The 19,590-nt window shown below is 39.3% G+C and overlaps 1 protein-coding gene across 2 annotated transcripts in view; it reads right to left on the bottom strand.

Moving 5' to 3' along the window:
* Positions 1 to 486: 486 nt before the first annotated feature.
* The window catches only part of st3gal8 (ST3 beta-galactoside alpha-2,3-sialyltransferase 8), an 80,736-nt gene continuing 61,632 nt past the window's right edge, over positions 487 to 19,590 (bottom strand). For both annotated transcript variants that reach the window (XM_061875446.1, XM_061875448.1), the window contains exons 8-10: positions 7,920 to 7,965; positions 7,713 to 7,832; positions 487 to 4,507 (exon numbers count right to left, since the gene is read on the bottom strand). In XM_061875446.1, the coding sequence (XP_061731430.1) occupies positions 4,340 to 4,507; positions 7,713 to 7,832; positions 7,920 to 7,965 (334 nt within the window). In that variant the 3' untranslated portion in view covers positions 487 to 4,339. The remainder of the gene's footprint in view (positions 4,508 to 7,712; positions 7,833 to 7,919; positions 7,966 to 19,590) is intronic.

Raw genomic sequence — 19,590 nt, 5'->3', positions numbered from 1 at the left:
CAGGAAACAGAGAAGGTAGGTAATGTGCAGGTAAAGATATGTTGACTGGGTGATGGCAGGAAGCACCAGTTTGACACCAGGAAACAGAGAAGGTAGGTAATGTGCAGGTAAAGATATGTTGAATGGGTAAAGGCAGGAAACACCAGCAAAAGTCGGTCCCGTCCATCGCTGCTTGCAGCATTAATTTTAAATTGCCTTTCAAATGTCTATTCTTGGTGTTGGATTTTATCAAATAAATTTCCCCCAAAAATGCGACTTATACTTTTTTTCCTTCTTTATTATGCATTTTCGGCCAGTGCGACGCATACTCTGGAGCGACTTATAAATCCAAAATATACAGTATCTGTATAATTGTAACCATGGCACTTGAATGATTTATTTCCTATTCCCTGTGACCTCAAACAAAGAACTTTTACCACCTAAATGTGTGAAAGTAAAAGTCTATGCATTGGAAGTAAAATGCTAAGTGGTCCATACTTTCCTTCATTGTCATTTGCACACATTTTAATTCAAGATTGACAATCAGCAGGAGGATTTCTCCATTCACAGTACAGGAAGTGGTTACTTCAGCGCCCCCTGTCGGCCATTTCTCACCCTGCAATTACGCTGACTCATGAATGTTCTCACCGGGGACGTCTTCTTGACTTTCTTCTTTGTACTTCTTTTTTAAGAGCTACTAGTGATTAAGATATGATAACGTTATTTAAAGCAAAACACACATGAAATCGTCCGCTTTTTTTGTTGGCCAACATGAACTCGTCTGCTTTTTTTGTTGGCCAACATTGACATCACGTGACAAGGCAAAACGTGGTCAAGACGATCATGTTAAGGCGTATTATTATAGAGCAAACAGTCATTTTGTGTCATGAATGCGTTTTTTTACGACATACTAGTGAATTAAGATACGATAAAGTTCTTTAAAGCAAAAGACACATGAAATCATCTGCTTTTTTTGTTGGCTAACATTGACATCATGTGACAAGGCAAAACGTCAACACGATCGTGTGGTTTTTTTTTTAGAGCAAACAGTCATTTTAGTCATGAATGTAATCCCTGGGGACGTCGTCTTGACTTTTTGCTTTGTAGTTTGGCTTTTACAGGACACTAATGATTAAGATATGATAACGTTACTTAACACAAAACTCGTCTGTTTTTTTTTTGTTGGCCAAAACGTCAACACGACCATGTCATTTTTAGTCATGAATGTTCTCACTGGGGACGTCTTCTTGACTTTTACTAATGATTAAGATATGATGCAGAACACACATGAGCTCGTCTGCTTTTTTTGTTGGCCAACATTGACATCACGTGACAAGGCAAAACGTGGCGAAGACGATCATGTTAAGGCGTGTTATTTTAGAGCAAACAGTCATTTATAGTCATCAATGTTCTCACTTGGGACGTATTCTCGACTTTTTTCTTTGTAGTTTGGCTTTTACAAGATACTTATGATAATGTTATTTAACGCAAAACACAGGAAATCGTCTGCTTTTGTTGGCCAACATTGACATCACGTGACAAAGCAAAACGTCAACACGTCCATGTGTTAATTTAGAGCAAACAAAGTCATTTTTAGTCATGAAAGTACTCACTGGGGACGTCTTCTTGACTTTTTTCTTTGCAGTTTGGCTTTTACGAGATACTTATAACGTTATTTAACGCAAAACACAGGAAATGTATGCTTTTGTTGGCCAACATTGACATCACGAGACAAGGCAAAACGTGGTCAATACGATCATGTTAAGGCGTGTTATTTTAGTGCAACCACATTTTTTTTGTCATAAATGTACTGTACTCACCGGGGACGTCTTATTGACTCTCTTCTTTGTAGTTGGGCTTTTACGAACTACTAGTGATTTAAGATATGATAACGTTCTTTAAGGCAAGACACACATGAGCTCATGTGCTTTTTTTGTTGGCCAAAACGTCAACACGACCATGTCATTTTTAGTCATGAATGTCCTCACTGGGGACGTCGTCTTGACTTTTACTAATGATTAAGATATGATGCAAAACACACATGAGCTCGTCTGCTTTTTTTGTTGGCCAACATTGACATCACGTGACAAGGCAAAACGTGGTCAAGACGATCATGTTAAGGCGTGTTATTTTAGAGCATTTATAGTCATCAATGTTCTCACTTGGGACGTCTTCTTGACTTATTTCTTTGTAGTTTGACTTTTACGAGATACTTATGATAATGTTATTTAACGCAAAACACAGGAAATGTCTGCTTTTTTTGTTGGCCAACATTGACATCACGTGACAAAGAAAAACGTCAACACGTCCATGTGTTAATTTAGAGCAAAAAAAGTAATTTTTAGTCATGAAAGTACTCACTGGGGACGTCTTCTTGACTTTTTTCTTTGTAGTTTGGCTTTTACGAGATACTTATAACGTTATTTAACGCAAAACACAGGAAATGTCTGCTTTTGTTGGCCAACATTGACATCACGGGACAAGGCAAAACGTGGTCAACGCGATCATGTTAAGGTGTGTTATTTTAGTGCAACCAGACATTTTTTTGTCATGAATGTACTCACCGGGGACGTCTTATTGACTTATTGTAGTTGGGCTTTTTACGAGCTACTAGTGATTTAAGATGTGATAATGTTCTTTAAGGCAAAACATACATGAACTTGTCTGCTTTTTTTGTTGGCCAACATTGACATCACATGACAAGGCAAATGTCAACACAACCATGTGTTATTGTAGAGCAAAAAAGGTCATTTTTAGTCATTAATGTTCTCACTGGGGACGGTTTCTTGACTTTGTAGTTGGGCTTTACAAAAGCTACTACTGATTTAAGATGATAATGTTTTTTTATTCTGCTTTTTTTGTTGGCCAACATTGACATCACGTGACAAGGCAAAACGTGGTCAAGACGATCATGTTAAGGCGTCTTATTTTAGAGCAAACAGTCATTTATAGTCATCAATGTTCTCACTTGGGACGTATTCTCGACTTTTTTCTTTGTAGTTTGGCTTTTACAAGATACTTATGATAATGTTATTTAACGCAAAACACAGGAAATCGTCAGCTTTTTTTGTTGGCCAACATTGACATCACGTGACAAAGCAAAACGTCAACACGTCCATGTGTTAATTTAGAGCAAACAAAGTCATTTTTAGTCATGAAAGTACTCACTGGGGACGTCTTCTTGACTTTTTTGCTTTGTAGTTTGGCTTTTACGAGATACTTATAACGTTATTTAACGCAAAACACAGGAAATGTCTGCTTTTGTTGGCCAACATTGACGTCACGTGACAATGCAAAACGTCAACACGATCATGTGTTATTTTAGAGCAAACAGTCATTTTTAGTCCCGAATGTTCTCACTGGGGACGTTTTTGTTACTTTTCTTTATAGTTTGGCGTTACGAGATACTAATGACTAAGATATGATAACATTTCTTAACGCAAAACACACATTAACTCGTGTTTTTTTTTGTTTTTTTGGCCAACATTGACATCACGTGACAAGGCAAAACGTGGTCAACACGATTGTTTAAATTAAGGCGTGTTATTTTAGTGCAAGCAGACATTTTTTTTGTCGTCGATTCAGTAACTTGGAAAAAAAAATACTGAAATAAATGCTAATAAGTATAAAAAAAAAAGAAAACTAGGACTTACCCAAGGCGTTTGTTTCCTGTTTATCACGTGTTCATTCAAGCAGCGCTTCAGGAAGGTGGTTAAACAAAAATCCCCCTTTAAAGAACACTATCTGCTGGCATATTGGAGCCAGAATTACTTAAATCCACTTCAATATTAATTATTCAACCTCCTACAAACTATTTTGGCTCTGTGTTGTGTCGCCTCTCTCACTATCTCCAAGTTTACATTCCCGCGCCAGTCGTTACACCAATAGGAGAAGAGAGTGATGTCACGTGGCTCGCTGTGAGGCATTTAGGTGCGGCTGGAATTTTCGCGACTCCGTGCGAAAGCACCCGAAGATGCAGCGTGAGTGGGCACAATAAAGCAGCAAAATGGCGGTCATTTGCTTAAGACAAAGTGCTCGGAGTGAGAAAAAAAAAGAGGTTATCCCTAAACAGTGTCAATTAAGGAGTGTTTTAAAGTTTGTGGTTGTTCCCCACTCAGCGCAAAGCTTTTTTTTTCTTGAGGTTGCAGGACGGTGTGAGGCAGACTTGCAGACTCCCCAGTGGCGTCATGAAGGCACGTGGATGTGGTCTCAAGATGGACCAGCAGTCCGGACCCTCGTGTGCGCCCCCCCTGGTTTGGTTATTATTCAGTGCGGGAGGACGCTCACGAGATGTCGCGCCTCCGTGTCGTCGTGTGTTCTCAGGACGGTCAAGGCGTGGGCCGGAGGGTCCGGGCGGACTTCACAGGTGCAGGCTGATCTTGCCCTCCTTGGCCAGCTGCTCGATCACTTGGGTCTCGAAGTCGGCGCTGTGGACGCCGGTCTTGCGGAAGGCTCCGGCGTAGCGGTTCTCCTCCCAGTAGTGGTGCCAGTTGCCCTGCTTGTCTGCGCCGTAACCGAACACCGACACCTGCAAACACACGTTGGAGAACCTGCTTGATGGAGAACTTCATGATGATCAACAACCTTCTAGAAGGACGCATCCTTACTAGCATGGATATAATGTATCAAAGACAGTACTAGTATAGTATGGCGGTACTAATGAATAAAAAACGGTACTAAAATAGTATTGCTGTACTAATGAAAAAAAAACGGTACTCGTATAGTATCGCAGTACTAATGAATCAAAAACGGTACAGTAGTATTGCGGTACTAATGTATCAAAAACAGTACTAGTAGAGTATCTCGGTACTAATGTATCAAAAACAGTACTAGTATAGTATCGCCGTACTAATGAATCAAAAATGGTACTAGTATAGTATAAAAACGTTACTAGTATAGTATCAGAGTACTAAGTAATCAAAAACGATACTCGTATAGTATCGCAGTACTAATGAATCAAAAACGGTACAGTAGTATCGCGGTACTAATGTATCAAAAACAGTACTAGTAGAGTATCTCGGTACTACTGTATCAAAAACAGTACTAGTATAGTATCACCGTACTAATGAATCAAAAATGGTACTAGTATAGTATAAAAACGTTACTAGTATAGTATCAGAGTACTAAGTAATCAAAAACGATACTCGTATAGTATCGCAGTACTAATGAATCAAAAACGGTACGGTAGTATCACGGTACTAATGTATCAAAAACAGTACTAGTATAGTATCGCGGTACTAATGTATGAAAAACAATACTAGTAAAGTATCGCCGTACTAATGAATATAAAACTGCACTAGTATAGTATCGCAGTACTAATGAATCAAAAATGGTACTAGTATAGTATAAAACGTTACTAGTATAGTATCGGGGTACTAATGAATCAAAAACGATACTAGTATAGTATCGTGGTACTAATGAATCACAAACAGTAGTAGTATAGTATCACCGTACTAATGAATAAAAAAAACTACTAGTATAGTATCGCAGTACTAATGAAACAAAAACGGTACAGTAGTATCGCGTTACTAATGTATCAAAAACAGTACTAGTGTAGTATCGCCGTACTAATGAATATAAAACTGCACTAGTATAGTATCGCAGTACTAATGAATCAAAAATGGTACTAGTATAGTATAAAAACGTTACTAGCATAGTATCTTGGTACTAATGTATAAAAAACAGTACTAGTATAGTATCGCCGTACTAATGAATCAAAAATGGTACTAGTATAGTATAAAAACGTTACTAGTATAGTATCAGAGTACCAAGTAATCAAAAACGATACTCGTATAGTATCGCAGTACTAATGAATCAAAAACGGTACAGTAGTATCGCGGTACTAATGTATCAAAAACAGTACTAGTATAGTATCTCGGTACTAATGTATCAAAAACAGAACTAGTATAGTATCGCCGTACTAATGAATCAAAAATGGTACTAGTATAGTATAAAAACGTTACTAGTATAGTATCAGAGTACTAAGTAATCAAAACGATACTCTTATAGTATCGCAGTACTAATGAATCAAAAACGGTACAGTAGTATCGCGGTACTAATGTATCAAAAACAGTACTAGTATAGTATCGCGGTACTAATGTATCAAAAACAATACTAGTATAGTATCGTGGTACTAATGAATCAAAAACGGTACTAGTATAGTATCGCAGTACTAATGTATCAAAAACAATACTAGTATAGTATCGCCGTACTAATGAATATAAAACTGCACTAGTATAGTATCGCAGTACTAATGAATCAAAAATAGTACTAGTATAGTATAAAAACGTTACTAGTATAGTATCGGGGTACTAATGAATCAAAAACGATACTAGTATAGTATCGTGGTACCAATGAATCACAAACAGTAGTAGTATAGTATCACCGTACTAATGAATAAAAAACAGTACTAGTATATTATCGCGGTACTAATGAATCAAAAACGTTACTAGTATAGTACCGTGGTACTAATGAATCAAAAACAATACTAGTATAGTATCGCGGTACTACTGAATCGAAAACGCTACTAGTATAGTATCATGGTACAAATGAACAAAAAAAAACAGTACTAGTATAGTATAGCGGTACTAATGAATCAAAAACGGTACTAGTATAGAATAGTGGTACTAATGAATGAAAAAATGGTACTAGTACAGCATTGCGGTCAAAAACAGTACTAGTTTAGTATGGCGGTACTAATGAATAAAAAACGGTACTAGTATAGTTTTGCGGTACTAATGAATCAAAAGTGGTACTGGTATAGTATAGTGGTACTAATGAATCAAAAATGGTACTAGTACATCATTGTACTACGGTAATAGTATAGTATAGCGGTACTAATGAATCAAAAACGGTACTAGTATACTATAGTGGTACTAATGAATCCAAAACAGTACTAGTACAGTATTGCGGTCAATAACAGTACTAGTATAGTATCGCGGTACTAATGTATCAAAAACGGTACTAGTATAGTATCGCGGTACTAATGAATAAAAAACAGTACTATTGCTTTGTAGATGTCAGAAACAGCGGGAGGCAGTGTGCAGGTAAAAAGATGTCTAACGCTTAAACCAGAAATGAACAGAAGGCAAGTGTCTGTAAGAAAAGGCATTGAAGCTTAGGAATAGCTATGCAAAACGAAATTAAAACTGAACTGGCAACAAAGTACACAAAAAATAGAATGCTGGACGACAGCAAAGACTTACAGCATGTGGAGCAGATGGCGTCCACAAAGTACACCTGTACATGACATGACAATCAACAGTGTCTCCACAAAGAAGGATAGCAACAACTGAAATATTCTGGATTGCTAAAACAAAGCCGGTGCGGGGGATATCGCTCAAAGGAAGACATGAAACTGCAACAGGAAAATACCAACAAAACAGGAAAAGCCACCAAAATAGCAGCGCAAGACAAAGACTACACATAGGAAAACAGCAAAAAAGTCCAAATAAGTCAGGGTGTGATGTGACAGGTGGAGACAGTACACCTACTTTGAGACAAGAACTATATTTAATGCATGCTTGCTTATGCTCTAAAGTCATATCCGACGACGTTTTATTGTCAATATCAGCTACTGAGTTTGATTTTGTTTATGATTTCTGCTGGTGGATTTTTTCAATGAAAAAACAAATGTGCCTTGGCTCAAAAAACTGGTTGAAAAACACGAGTCTAAAGTCCTGTTAGGCTACTAGGCTTTCCGTCAATACTTGAGTGAAATATAAGTGATGTACCTGGTCGCAAGTGTGCAGGGCGAAGATGAGGGCCAGCATGCCCGTGGACGGGTAGCGACCATGACGCTCGGTCCAGCGGTCATGAACGTATTTGAAGAAAACGGGATTCACCACCATGACCTAAAACACACACACAGGATCAGGACTTGTGGGGACCACCCTTTCTACAGGTGTCACAACAATTAGTTATCCTTCTACTGTTCTTACCTTATCTTTATCTGCTTTCACTCGGTCTTTCACCCTCATGTATGTCCTGGAGACGCACACACACACACACACACACACACACACACACACACACACACACACACACACACACACACACACATACTGGATCAGGACTTGTGGGGACCAGCCTTTCTACAGGTTGTGGAGGCTTAAAAAAAATGAGGTCATATAGCCACTCCCCAGTTAGCTCATACACGTCTTTAAATCTCTGGATTGATGAAGTCATGTGCTGATCATACTTACTGGGGACCCTGGGGAAAAAGAGTTAATATGGTTCATGGGGACCACATTTAAATCCATCCATTTTCTACCACTTATTCCCTTTGGGGTCGCGGGGGGCGCTGGTGCCTATCTCAGTTACAACCGGGCGGAAGGCGGGGTACACCCTGGACAAGTCGCCACCTCATCGCAGGGCCAACACAGATAGACAGACAACATTCACACTCACATTCACACACTAGGGCCAATTTAGTGTTGCCAATCAACCTATCCCCAGGTGCATGTCTTTGGAGGTGGGAGGAAGCCGGAGTACCCGGAGGGAACCCACGCAGTCACGGGGAGGACATGCTAACTCCACACCGAAAGATACAGAGCCCGGGATTGAACCCTGACTACTCAGGACCTTCATATTGTGAGAATTTAAATCATTTTGCATAATTCACACACATTTGTTCGTGACTACTGAGGACCATTTAAAAGAATACAGCACTACAGCTGTCCTCTTATCACTTCAGCATCTTCAGAATGGATCTATCATTTAAAAAGGTTTCCCTTCAAGGGACCTGTTCTTTGGTCCCCATACCGTCAGAAGTCCCCTAAAGATGACTGTGTAAACAGAGCCATGTCCCCATTAAGTCAGCATTGCCAGAAAAACTGTGTAAACAGAGCCATGTCCCCATTAAGTCAGCATTGCCAGAAAAACACACACACTCACACTCACACACCTTGATCACCCCCTGGGAGGTGAGGGGAGCAGTGAGCAGCAGCGGTGACCACGCCCGGGAATTATTTTTGGGTGATTTAACACCCAATTCTAACCCTTTGATGCTGAGTGCCAAGCAGGGAGGTAATGTCTCCCATTTTTATAGTCTTTGGTATGACTCGGCCGGGGTTTGAACTCACGCACAACCAATTGCCAGGAACTACACACTAACTCATTTTGCATAGTGACGCCCTTGAAAGGTGTAAGCAACGGCCGGCCCCTGGCATAAACACTATGTGGTTGTTTGGGGCCACGACCCCTGGAGGGGGTTATATTATTCAGTTGCTGATCGGGTGTTTGCTTGTTCTACTTTATATACTGTAGATGTAGTTTAAAGGGGAACATTATCAGCAGACCTATGTAAGCATCAATATATACCTTTTTGCGATGACGTCAGAACGTGACGTCTCCGAGGTAATACAGCCGGCATTTTTAAAATTTTCAACATATTACAAACACCAGGTCTCAGCTCTGTTATTTTCCGTTTTTTTGACAATTTTTTGGAACTTTGGAGACATCATGCCTCGTCGGTGTGTTGTCGGAGAGTGTAACAACACTAACAGGGAGGGATTCAAGTTGCACCACTGGCCCAAAGATGCGAAAGTGTCTGCCTTTCTGTCTATCGGTCTTGGGGCGATGACGTCAGAACGTGACGTCGCCGAGGTAATACAGCCGCCATTTTCATTTGCAAACACCGGGTCTCAGCTATGTTATTTTCCGTTTTTTCGACTATTTTTTGGAACCTTGGAGACATCATGCCTCGTCGGTGTGTTGTCGGAGGGTGTAACAACACTAACAGGGAGGGATTCAAGTTGCACCACTGGCACAAAGATGCGAAAGTGGCAATAAATCTGCTGCCAGACCCCTATTGAATGTACCAAAGTGTCTCCACATTTTACCGGCGATGATAAACATGGCACAGAGATGTATGGATAACCTGCAGATGCATTTGCAATGATTAAGTCAATGAAATCACAAAGGTGAGTTTTGTTGATGTTGACTTATTTGCTAATCAGACATATTTGGTTGCGGCGTGACTGCCAGCTAATCGATGCTAACATGCTACGCTAATCAACGTTAACATGCTATTTACCGGCGGTGCTAGAGCAGACATGACACAGAGATGTATGGATAACCTGCAGATGCATTTGCAACTATAAAGTCAACGAAATCACAAAGGTGAGTTTTGTAGATGTTGACTGCCAGCTAACCGATGCTAACATGCTACGCTGATCGATGCTAACATGCTATTTACCGGCGGTGCTAAAGCAGACATGGCACAGAGATGTATGGATAACCTGCAGATGCATTTACAACTATATTACATTTCCTTCCACCCACATTTAATGCGAAACAAACACTTACCAATCGACGGATTTAAGTTGCTCCAGTATCACAAGATGCGAAAGTCCTGACCGTTTGGTCCGCACATTTTACCGGCGATGCTAACGCAGCTATTCGGCCATGCTATGGCTATGAAATAGCGTCAATAGCTTCAGTTTCTTCTTCAATACTTTCATACTCCAACCATCCGTTTCAATACGTGCGTAATCTGTTAAATCGCTTAAATCTGAGTCTGTATCCGAGCTAATGTCGCTATATCTTGCTGTGCTATTCCCATTGTTTGTTTACATTGGCATGTGTGACGTCACAGGGAAATGGCCAGTGTCTTCGCAAATAGCAAAAATCAAGAACTTTAAAGGTTTTTTTAAGGATATTAGGGATATTAGGAGACCGGTAAAATTTTGAAAAAAACTTCAAAAAATACAACAAGCCACTGGGAACTGATTTTTATTGTTTTTAACCCTTTTGAACTTGTGATAATGTTCCCCTTTAAGTACAGTATATAGAGTACATGTACTGTATATACATACCTATACTTTGTTTCAACTAAACTTCTATTCAGTAGTGAGTCAAAATGTGAGACTTTTACTTCTGCTTAGCAGAAGTACTAAGTAAATACTGCCACCACTATACTTGATGGTAGGAGTGGTGTTCCTGGGAGTAAAGGCCTGACCTTTTCTCCTCCAAACAGTATATAGAGTACATGTACTGTACATACATACTGTACCTATACTTTGTTTCAACTAAACTTCTAGTGAGACTTTTACTTCTGCTTAGCAGAAGTAAAGTAGTAAGTAAATACTACCACCACCATTCTTGACGGTATGTTTGGTGCTCCTGGGATTAAAGGCGTGACCTTTTCTCCTCCAAACATATTGCTGGGTATTTTGGCCAAAAAGCAAAATTTTGTTTCATCTGACATCACATGGACAAAGATAAGACCTTCTGAAGGAAAGTTATGTGGTCAGATGAAACAAAAAAAATGGAGCCGTTTGCCCACAATACCCAGCAATATGTTTGGAAGAGGAAAAAGTGAGGCGGTCTCGTTTTCTGCCCACCGGGACGAAGATTGTGAACGGGTGAAAAGAGGGCTCACTGCGTTCAGGTCATTGTATTGTTAAATAAACGTCTCAGGTGAACAGAGTGACCATTAAAGGGGAACATCATCACCAGACCTATGTAAGCGTCAATATATACCTTGATGGTGCAGAAAAAAGACCATATTTTTTTTAACCGATTTCCGAACTCTAAATGGGTGAATTTTGGCGAATTAAACGTCTTTCTGTTTATCGCGCTGGAGGCGATGACGTCAGAATGTGACGTCGCCGAGGTAACACACCCACCATTTTCATTTTCAACACATTACAAACACCGGGTCTCAGCTCTGTTATTTTCCGTTTTTTTGACTATTTTTTGGAACCTTGGAGACATCATGCCTCGTCGGTGTGTTGTCGGAGGGTGTAACAACACTAACAGGGAGGGATTCAAGTTGCACCACTGGCCCCAAGATGCCAAAGTGTCTGCCGCCAGACCCCCATTGAATGTGCCAAAGTGTCTCCACATTTTACCGGCGATGACAGACATGGCACAGAGATGTATGGATAACCTGCAGATGCATTTGCAATGATTAAGTCAACGAAATCACAAAGGTGAGTTTTGTTGATGTTGACTTATGTGCTAATCAGACATATTTGGTTGCGGCGTGACTGCCAGCTAATCGATGCTAACATGCTACGCTAATCAACGTTAACATGCTATTTACCGGCGGTGCTAAAGCAGACATGGCACAGAGATGTATGGATAACCTGCAGATGCATTTGCAACTATAAAGTCAACGAAATCACAAAGGTGAGTTTTGTTGATGTTGACTGCCAGCTAACCGATGCTAACATGCTACGCTGATCGATGCTAACATGTTATTTACCGGCGGTGCTAAAGCAGACATGGCACAGAGATGTATGGATAACCTGCAGATGCATTTGCAACGATAAAGTCAACGAAATCACAAAGGTGAGTTTTGTTGATGTTGACTGCCAGCTAACCAATGCTAACATGCTACGCTGATCGATGCTAACATGCTATTTACCGGCGGTGCTAAAGCAGACATGGCACAGAGATGCATGGATAACCTGCAGATGCATTTACAACTATATTACGTTTCCTTCCACCCACATTTAATGCGAAACAAACACTTACCAATCGACAGATTTAAGTTGCTCCCATGTCAAAAGATGCGAAAGTCCTGATCGTTTGGTCCGCACATTTTACCGGCGATGCTAACGCAGCTATTCGGCCATGCTATGGCTATGAATAGCGTCAATAGCTATTCGCTCAATAGCTTCAGTTTCTTCTTCAATACTTTCATACTCCAACCATCCGCTTCAATACATGCGTAATCTGTTGAATCGCTTAAGTCGCTGAAATCCGAGTTTGAATCCGAGCTAATGTCGCTATATCTTGCTGTGGTATTCCCATTGTTTGTTTACATTGGCAGCACTGTGTGACGTCACAGGGAAATGGCCAGTGTCTTCACAGAGAGCCGAAAATAAGGCACTTTAAAGCTTTATTTAGGGATATTCCGAGACCGGTAAAATTTTGAAAAAAATTTCAAAAAATACAACAAGCCACTGGGAACTGATATTTTTTTGTTTTTAACCCTTTTGAAATTGTGATAATGTTCCCCTTTAACAGTCCATCACTCAAATGGCGGTGACAGTGGAGGAAAAAAACAAATAAAACCTGTTACGGTTACGTAAAAGCACAAACTTAAACCTCAATGTGGATGAATCGTGCAGCTATCTCACCAACAAACTCTTGTTTGGAGCCACAAGAAGCTTGATTATCGCTTAGTGATCAGAGAAGCGTAAATAGTTGCCTACATTTTGAGCTTGATTATCGCTTAGTGATCAGAGAAGTGTAAATAGTTGCCTACATAATAGTTGCCTACATTTTGAGCTTGATTATCGCTTAGTGATCAGAGAAGCGTAAATAGTTGCCTACATTTTGAGCTTGATTATCGCTTAGTGATCAGAGAAGCGTAAATAGTTGCCTACATTTTGAGCTTGATTATCGCTTAGTGATCAGAGAAGTGTAAATAGTTGCCTACATAATAGTTGCCTACATTTTGAGCTTGATTATCGCTTAGTGATCAGAGAAGCGTAAATAGTTGCCTACACTTTGAGCTTGATTATCTCTTAGTGATCAGAGACGCGTAAATAGTTGCCTACATTTTGAGCTTGATTATCGCTTAGTGATCAGAGAAGCGTAAATAGTTGCCTACATTTTGAGCTTGATTATCGCTTAGTGATCAGAGAAGCGTAAATAGTTGCCTACATTTTGAGCTTGATTATCGCTTAGTGATCAGAGAAGCGTAAATAGTTGCCTACACTTTGAGCTTGATTATCGCTTAGTGATCAGAGAAGCGTAAATAGTTGCCTACATTTTGAGCTTGATTATCGCTTAGTGATCAGAGAAGCGTAAATAGTTGCCTACATTTTGAGCTTGATTATCGCTTAGTGATCCGAGAAGTGTAAATAGTTGCCTACATAATAGTTGCCTACATTTTTAGCTTGATTATCGCTTAGTGATCAGAGAAGCGTAAATAGTTGCCTACATTTTGAGCTTGATTATCGCTTAGTGATCAGAGAAGTGTAAATAGTTGCCTACATTTTGAGCTTGATTATCGCTTAGTGATCAGAGAAGCGTAAATAGTTGCCTACATAATAGTTGCCTACATTTTTAGCTTGATTATCGCTTAGTGATCAGAGAAGCGTAAATAGTTGCCTACATTTTGAGCTTGATTATCGCTTAGTGATCAGAGAAGCGTAAAAAGTTGCCTACATTTTGAGCTTGATTATCGCTTAGTGATCAGAGAAGTGTAAATAGTTGCCTACATAATAGTTGCCTACATTTTGAGCTTGATTATCGCTTAGTGATCAGAGAAGCGTAAATAGTTGCCTACACTTTGAGCTTGATTATCGCTTAGTGATCAGAGAAGCGTAAATAGTTGCCTACACTTTGAGCTTGATTATCGCTTAGTGATCAGAGAAGCGTAAATAGTTGCCTACATTTTGAGCTTGATTATCGCTTAGTGATCAGAGAAGCGTAAATAGTTGCCTACACTTTGAGCTTGATTATCGCTTAGTGATCAGAGAAGCGTAAATAGTTGCCTACATTTTGAGCTTGATTATCGCTTAGTGATCAGAGAAGCGTAAATAGTTGCCTACATTTTGAGCTTGATTATCGCTTAGTGATCAGAGAAGCGTAAATAGTTGCCTACATTTTGAGCTTGAGTATCGCTTAGTGATCAGAGAAGCGTGAATAGTTGCCTACATTTTGAGCTTGATTATCGCTTAGTGATCAGAGAAGTGTAAATAGTTGCCTACATAATAGTTGCCTACATTTTGAGCTTGATTATCGCTTAGTGATCAGAGAAGCGTAAATAGTTGCCTACACTTTGAGCTTGATTATCGCTTAGTGATCAGAGAAGCGTAAATAGTTGCCTACACTTTGAGCTTGATTATCGCTTAGTGATCAGAGAAGCGTAAATAGTTGCCTACATTTTGAGCTTGATTATCGCTTAGTGATCAGAGAAGCGTAAATAGTTGCCTACATTTTGAGCTTGATTATCGCTTAGTGATCAGAGAAGTGTAAATAGTTGCCTACATTTTGAGCTTGATTATCGCTTAGTGATCAGAGAAGCGTAAATAGTTGCCTACATTTTGAGCTTGATTATCGCTTAGTGATCAGAGAAGCGTAAATAGTTGCCTACATTTTGAGCTTGATTATCGCTTAGTGATCAGAGAAGCGTAAATAGTTGCCTACATTTTGAGCTTGATTATCGCTTAGTGATCAGAGAAGCGTAAATAGTTGCCTACATTTTGAGCTTGATTATCGCTTAGTGATCAGAGAAGCGTAAATAGTTGCCTACATTTTGAGCTTGATTATCGCTTAGTGATCAGAGAAGCGTAAATAGTTGCCTACACTTTGAGCTTGCTTATCGCTTAGTGATCAGAGAAGCGTAAATAGTTGCCTACATTTTGAGCTTGATTATCGCTTAGTGATCAGAGAAGCGTAAATAGTTGCCTACATTTTGAGCTTGATTATCGCTTAGTGATCAGAGAAGCGTAAATAGTTGCCTACATTTTGAGCTTGATTATCGCTTAGTGATCAGACAAGCGTAAATAGTTGCCTACATTTTGAGCTTGATTATCGCTTAGTGATCAGAGAAGCGTAAATAGTTGCCTACATTTTGAGCTTGAGTATCGCTTAGTGATCAGAGAAGCGTAAATAGTTGCCTACATTTTGAGCTTGATTATCGCTTAGTGATCAGAGAAGCGTAAATAGTTGCCTACACTTTGAGCTTGATTATCGCTTAGTGATCAGAGAAGCGTAAATAGTTGCCTACATTTTGAGCTTGATTATCGCTTAGTGATCAGAGAAGCGTAAATAGTTGCCTACATTTTGAGCTTGATTATCGCTTAGTGATCAGAGAAGTGTAAATAGTTGCCTACATAATAGTTGCCTGCATTTTTAGCTTGATTATCGCTTAGTGATCAGAGAAGCGTAAATAGTTGCCTACATTTTGAGCTTGATTATCGCTTAGTGATCAGAGAAGTGTAAATAGTTGCCTACATAATAGTTGCCTACATTTTGAGCTTGAATATCGCTTAGTGATCAGAGAAGCGTAAATAGTTGCCTACACTTTGAGCTTGATTATCGCTTAGTGATCAGAGAAGCGTAAATAGTTGCCTACACTTTGAGCTTGATTATCGCTTAGTGATCAGAGAAGCGTAAATAGTTGCCTACATTTTGAGCTTGATTATCGCTTAGTGATCAGAGAAGCGTAAATAGTTGCCTACATTTTGAGCTTGATTATCGCTTAGTGATCAGAGAAGTGTAAATAGTTGCCTACATTTTGAGCTTGATTATCGCTTAGTGATCAGAGAAGCGTAAATAGTTGCCTACATAATAGTTGCCTACATTTTTAGCTTGATTATCGCTTAGTGATCAGAGAAGCGTAAATAGTTGCCTACATTTTGAGCTTGATTATCGCTTAGTGATCAGAGAAGTGTAAATAGTTGCCTACATAATAGTTGCCTACATTTTGAGCTTGATTATCGCTTAGTGATCAGAGAAGCGTAAATAGTTGCCTACATAATAGTTGCCTACATTTTTAGCTTGATTATCGCTTAGTGATCAGAGAAGCGTAAATAGTTGCCTACATTTTGAGCTTGATTATCGCTTAGTGATCAGAGAAGCGTAAATAGTTGCCTACATTTTGAGCTTGATTATCGCTTAGTGATCAGAGAAGTGTAAATAGTTGCCTACATAATAGTTGCCTACATTTTGAGCTTGATTATCGCTTAGTGATCAGAGAAGCGTAAATAGTTGCCTACACTTTGAGCTTGATTATCGCTTAGTGATCAGAGAAGCGTAAATAGTTGCCTACACTTTGAGCTTCATTATCGCTTAGTGATCAGAGAAGCATAAATAGTTGCCTACATTTTGAGCTTGATTATCGCTTAGTGATCAGAGAAGCGTAAATAGTTGCCTACACTTTGAGCTTGATTATCGCTTAGTGATCAGAGAAGCGTAAATAGTTGCCTACATTTTGAGCTTGATTATCGCTTAGTGATCAGAGAAGCGTAAATAGTTGCCTACATTTTGAGCTTGATTATCGCTTAGTGATCAGAGAAGCGTAAATAGTTGCCTACATTTTGAGCTTGAGTATCGCTTAGTGATCAGAGAAGCGTAAATAGTTGCCTACATTTTGAGCTTGATTATCGCTTAGTGATCAGAGAAGTGTAAATAGTTGCCTACATAATAGTTGCCTACATTTTGAGCTTGATTATCGCTTAGTGATCAGAGAAGCGTAAATAGTTGCCTACACTTTGAGCTTGATTATCGCTTAGTGATCAGAGAAGCGTAAATAGTTGCCTACATTTTGAGCTTGATTATCGCTTAGTGATCAGAGAAGTGTAAATAGTTGCCTACATTTTGAGCTTGATTATCGCTTAGTGATCAGAGAAGTGTAAATAGTTGCCTACATTTTGAGCTTGATTATCGCTTAGTGATCAGAGAAGCGTAAATAGTTGCCTACATTTTGAGCTTGATTATCGCTTAGTGATCAGAGAAGCGTAAATAGTTGCCTACATTTTGAGCTTGATTATCGCTTAGTGATCAGAGAAGCGTAAATAGTTGCCTACATTTTGAGCTTGATTATCGCTTAGTGATCAGAGAAGCGTAAATAGTTGCCTACATTTTGAGCTTGATTATCGCTTAGTGATCAGAGAAGCGTAAATAGTTGCCTACATTTTGAGCTTGATTATCGCTTAGTGATCAGAGAAGCGTAAATAGTTGCCTACACTTTGAGCTTGCTTATCGCTTAGTGATCAGAGAAGCGTAAATAGTTGCCTACATTTTGAGCTTGATTATCGCTTAGTGATCAGAGAAGCGTAAATAGTTGCCTACATTTTTAGCTTGATTATCGCTTAGTGATCAGAGAAGCGTAAATAGTTGCCTACATTTTGAGCTTGATTATCGCTTAGTGATCAGACAAGCGTAAATAGTTGCCTACATTTTGAGCTTGATTATCGCTTAGTGATCAGAGAAGCGTAAATAGTTGCCTACATTTTGAGCTTGAGTATCGCTTAGTGATCAGAGAAGCGTAAATAGTTGCCTACATTTTGAGCTTGATTATCGCTTAGTGATCAGAGAAGCGTAAATAGTTGCCTACACTTTGAGCTTGATTATCGCTTAGTGATCAGAGAAGCGTAAATAGTTGCCTACATTTTGAGCTTGATTATCGCTTAGTGATCAGAGAAGCGTAAATAGTTGCCTACATTTTGAGCTTGATTATCGCTTAGTGATCAGAGAAGTGTAAATAGTTGCCTACATAATAGTTGCCTGCATTTTTAGCTTGATTATCGCTTAGTGATCAGAGAAGCGTAAATAGTTGCCTACATTTTGAGCTTGATTATCGCTTAGTGATCAGAGAAGTGTAAATAGTTGCCTACATAATAGTTGCCTACATTTTGAGCTTGAATATCGCTTAGTGATCAGAGAAGCGTAAATAGTTGCCTACACTTTGAGCTTGATTATCGCTTAGTGATCAGAGAAGCGTAAATAGTTGCCTACACTTTGAGCTTGATTATCGCTTAGTGATCAGAGAAGCGTAAATAGTTGCCTACATTTTGAGCTTGATTATCGCTTAGTGATCAGAGAAGCGTAAATAGTTGCCTACATTTTGAGCTTGATTATCGCTTAGTGATCAGAGAAGTGTAAATAGTTGCCTACATTTTGAGCTTGATTATCGCTTAGTGATCAGAGAAGCGTAAATAGTTGCCTACATTTTGAGCTTGATTATCGCTTAGTGATCAGAGAAGCGTAAATAGTTGCCTACATTTTGAGCTTGATTATCGCTTAGTGATCAGAGAAGCGTAAATAGTTGCCTACATTTTGAGCTTGATTATCGCTTAGTGATCAGAGAAGCGTAAATAGTTGCCTACATTTTGAGCTTGATTATCGCTTAGTGATCAGAGAAGCGTAAATAGTTGCCTACACTTTGAGCTTGCTTATCGCTTAGTGATCAGAGAAGCGTAAATAGTTGCCTACACTTTGAGCTTGATTATCGCTTAGTGATCAGAGAAGCGTAAATAGTTGCCTACATTTTGAGCTTGATTATCGCTTAGTGATCAGAGAAGCGTAAATAGTTGCCTACATTTTGAGCTTGATTATCGCTTAGTGATCAGACAAGCGTAAATAGTTGCCTACATTTTGAGCTTGATTATCGCTTAGTGATCAGAGAAGCGTAAATAGTTGCCTACATTTTGAGCTTGAGTATCGCTTAGTGATCAGAGAAGCGTAAATAGTTGCCTACATTTTGAGCTTGATTATCGCTTAGTGATCAGAGAAGCGTAAATAATTGCCTACATTTTGAGCTTGATTATCGCTTAGTGATCAGAGAAGCGTAAATAGTTGCCTACATTTTGAGCTTGATTATCGCTTAGTGATCAGAGAAGCGTAAATAGTTGCCTACATTTTGAGCTTGATTATCGCTTAGTGATCAGAGAAGCGTAAATAGTTGCCCACATTTTGAGCTTGATTATTGCTTAGTGATCAGAGAAGCGTAAATAGTTGCCTACATTTTGAGCTTGATTATCGCTTAGTGATCAGAGAAGCGTAAATAGTTGCCTACATTTTGAGCTTGATTATCGCTTAGTGATCAGAGAAGTGTAAATAGTTGCCTACATTTTGAGCTTGATTATCGCTTAGTGATCAGAGAAGCGTAAATAGTTGCCTACATTTTGAGCTTGATTATCG

Source organism: Nerophis ophidion, linkage group LG16 (assembly GCF_033978795.1).
Source record: "Nerophis ophidion isolate RoL-2023_Sa linkage group LG16, RoL_Noph_v1.0, whole genome shotgun sequence".
NCBI classification, from domain to species: Eukaryota; Metazoa; Chordata; class Actinopteri; order Syngnathiformes; family Syngnathidae; genus Nerophis; species Nerophis ophidion.
The sequence above is the reverse complement of the archived record's forward strand: the minus strand, read 5'-3'. Positions and strand labels throughout refer to the sequence as shown.